Raw genomic sequence first — 3701 nt, 5'->3', positions numbered from 1 at the left:
TGGATTGCACGTAGTTGTCAGAGAAATTATTTCAGAGACAAATTTTTAAAAGTAGCCGCTGAAAGCATGCTGCTTTCTGAAAATAGCTTTACGCTGAGTAAGCTAGAACGAATAGTGGTTTTAATAGTTGTTTTAATAGTGAGGTTGACTATCCACTAGAACAAACTTTAAAGGAAAATTCTGTCTGCTGAAGTTTTCAAATCAAAATGTGATCCTATTTTGGAAGTTGTAGTCAACCTCAAGTTATGGAATTTATTATTGAGGTTACTGATTAAATTTTTTGGAGCTATACTGTAGAGGAGGTTAGCATATTATTAATCTAATTATTGGCTCTTTCTGGCCTTAATAGCTGTCATCTGTGTCTGTAGTCGAGTGCAACAGTAGGATTGTGCTGGCAAGGACTACACAAGTAGGTTGGGTAAATACAGAATGCGTATTGATTGCTGGGGGAAGGAGAAACTATGGTGGCTTTATTATTGTCTTTATTGCGGTAAATTGATTTACTGGAGGAGAGGGAGAAGTTAATTCTTCTCATTAATCGTCCTATGTTCCAAGGCCCAAAAAGTAGCGAATATCACTCTCACTGTAAAGGTATTTTGTGTTTTGTTAATGTAAAAGAGAGAATGTTTCTTTGGTTATTGTGCTCTGCTGCTTCTCATGTTTTTTGCTTTCTTTTTTTAAATGCTACAGAAATGAGACACCCATTTATGCACATTTTAATTCCTGATTTTGTGTTATAAACAGGTTAGGATTTGACTATGGCAGTGCAGTTCCTGCGGAAGGCATCTGTGTGGTTAAAGAAGCGCAAGATCACTTTGTTGGCCGTTTCTTGTGTGGGACTGTTTGGCGCTGACCTTTCCTATCATGTGTTTCCTGAGCAGACATTCAAACTGTTGCATGAGTGCTGGTCAGAGGGGCAGCCAGCCAAGCTTTCACAGAGGCTCTGTGGTGTCTTTCAGGATGTCCTTCAAGATACTGATGTGAAGTCCACTGACTCCTATCGAGCCTTTGCAGCTTCTGGCTTCCACCCTGTGGGTGCTGGAATCCCCTGGCTGCCCGCAGGCTCTTTGGTGGGGATCCCACCTAACTTTGATAGCACAGCTGAGGATAAAAAAGGAATAGTCAACCATATTGTTGTGATCAATGGTAAGGAAGTAGACTGGGAGAGCAACGAAGGTGTTGCTTTGAAAGAAGCTCTGACATTTTCACTTAAAGCTCAGAAGTTTGCCATTGCCAGAGAAGTTGTGTATTTGCAGAACAGCAGTCCTTTAGTGAGTGCAGTTGTAGCTCCAACTTGCTTAGCTGGTACATTTCTCTGTGGGAAAGGTATAAAGCTACTTCTGGGTTTATCTCCTGGCCCCTTGATACTTCGCAGCATCTGTAACCTCATAACTGCAGCTGGTGGACTAATGTGCTATTACGTTTCTTACGACGCTGTGACCTATCACCTAGACTGCAAGGCTGACAGAAAGGCAGCTACTGTTTCCAAAGACTACGCCAGAGGTGGGGTTGAATTTTATGATAAAATCTTGTCCCGCAACAGGATTCTTCGTGGTCTGATGGGCAAACAAGGGACGAAAATGTATTCCCCAAGTGGTAACCTTTTCCCAAGGCACTGGTTCAGAATAAAGTACACCCCATACACTTACCGAAGAGATTTGATTGTTAATATTTTAAGAGAGCTCCAGGCATAGGAAGGGAGTGCTTGAATTTTAAACTTGTGAATTATATATTCTCTTGGAACACTGCTGTGCTGCTTTTTTTTTTTTTTTCCTGTATCTTCATTAGAATTGCGGGGTTTATTTTTGCATATAGTTCGGAAGGAGTTATTGCACATTCTGTGAATAAAGAATTCTCTCTTAAAATATTAAAGACTCGCTTCAAAAGTGCTCTGTTCTGCGTGCATCTCAAATCGCAAGACCACTAAGGAGGGGAACTTTTCAGACACTGATTTGGAAGTTCTGCTGCTCTGCTCTGCTGTCCTGCCAGTGCAGTAAGGAAAATGGAGAGGGTAAAGTCCAAAAGAGAGTTTTGGGAGCATTATCATTTAAACAGGGGTGTTTGTATGTATGTATGTTTTCTGTTCCTCCTATGGAACAACCTGAAGACGTTTAAAAAACTGGTCAGTCTGTATCATGCTGTTACATAAATACCAAGCCACAATGTTTCTGTTCAATGTAGGTTCTTGGGCTGTGTAAATTGTTATGCTGCAATCACCATGCCTCAGTAGGGCACACTAGTTATGCTGCAGTCCATACTAATACAGCTGGATTATTACCAGCACCTGCATTGTTTTGCTTAAATCTGGTTCTGCTCTCTACATGACATGGTGACTGTAGCATGTATATCATGAATGTTTCCCAGCAGTGGTGGTATGTAACATGACTGTCATGGGTTGGTTGGTTTCTCCCAGGTGGGATAAGCATGTTCAGGAAAGGGTATTCTGTTTGCTTTGGTAGAATTTTTGTTTAATTTAAAAATACATATAGATGTATGTAACCTTATATGTCAAAGAAGGCAATGTATAAAATAAGTCTGGTGTTTAGTGCAGAAACTGGTGAGGTCTGTGATGAAGACTTGCCAAAGGAAATTATTCTCCCGTTTCAGACTAGCCTAAGAAGATTTTGTCTGGCAGAACCGAGCTTTGCCCAGGATTACTAATCCTCTGGAAAGGTCTTCAGTGCACAGGCAGTAAACTTTCCACTATAGCCTCACCTTGAAGCTTTTATGTGATGTCCAAGATGATAATTCTCAAAGTTTGTAATTCCCTCTTTTCTGTGTTTCTATTGCAGCCATTCCAGTAGCCCTCCCTGGTAGCATCACAGCAGTTCTCTGCTGTCATTCTTACTGGAAATTTCTATTATTTTGTATCTTCTCAGTCACAGATGTGCCGAGTGTCCTGTCTGCCCTGGTTTCACCTTTTTTCATCTGCTACAATAATAACTGTCATGGCTGTGTTTGCTTCATCTGCTACAATAATAACTGTCATGGCTGTGTTTGCTCAAAGCATTACTGAGTTCTGTTTTCCCTTTGAATCACGCAGTGACATAAAGTTGATATACTGGCTGCTGAGGCACTGGTGTTGCTTTACGTTGCTGAAGCTATATATATAAGATGTTTGGATTTCTGCTGAAGTAATCTGTGTCAAGTTTTTCTGGACCACCACCTATCACTTGCACTTGTCCTTGAAGAATCAAGTCATGAGATGCCTCTTAGGTGCTTTCTGGCTATAGGGCCTGAGGTTATTTTTCTTGTGACCTTCGTGAAAGAATTTGACAAAATCTCCTAGTCTGTGGAATAAAAGGAGACTTCACCTTTAGGCAGGGAGCTTTCAAAGCTTCAGGCTAAATTTTATTTGACTTCTCTTCCAGGTAAATCCAATATAACGGGTCAAGATAGAGGTTTTTTTGGCTGAGTGATGTAGTGGCTCAAGATTAGAATATAACTCCTGTTTTATATAGGCTGTGACTTCAATTCATCCTTGTATTACTCCTTCAGACAAGTCTAAACTCCATTAAATGTTCTCAGAACTTGGCCCACTTGTTTTATGTGGTTTAAGGAGCTGCTACTGCATAAAGAGTGCAGAGAGGAAACAGAGGCCTTCTTTGAGATTTACAACAAGTAGCAGTTTAAACAAAATTAAATTAAAGAAATCTGCTTGCCTCTTACCACTCCTTACTGCTGCTTTTCATCAAGGTGCC

The 3701-nt window shown here is 40.6% G+C and overlaps 1 protein-coding gene across 1 annotated transcript; it reads left to right on the top strand.

Annotated features, from left to right (window-relative positions):
* Window positions 1-758: 758 nt before the first annotated feature.
* Window positions 759-1813, top strand: TMEM177 (transmembrane protein 177; the record flags this gene model as incomplete). Its single annotated transcript, XM_082484207.1, has 1 exon — window positions 759-1813. One exon carries the CDS (start codon window positions 759-761, stop codon window positions 1692-1694), a length of 936 nt encoding a protein of 311 aa, XP_082340333.1. The 3' UTR covers window positions 1695-1813.
* Between the last annotated feature and the right edge of the window lie 1888 nt (window positions 1814-3701).

The sequence above is a fragment of the Vanellus vanellus genome, assembly GCF_965231255.1.
Source record: "Vanellus vanellus genome assembly, chromosome: 5".
Taxonomy (NCBI): Eukaryota; Metazoa; Chordata; class Aves; order Charadriiformes; family Charadriidae; genus Vanellus; species Vanellus vanellus.
Note: the sequence above shows the minus strand (reverse complement) of the source record. Positions and strands in the feature narration are given on the sequence as shown.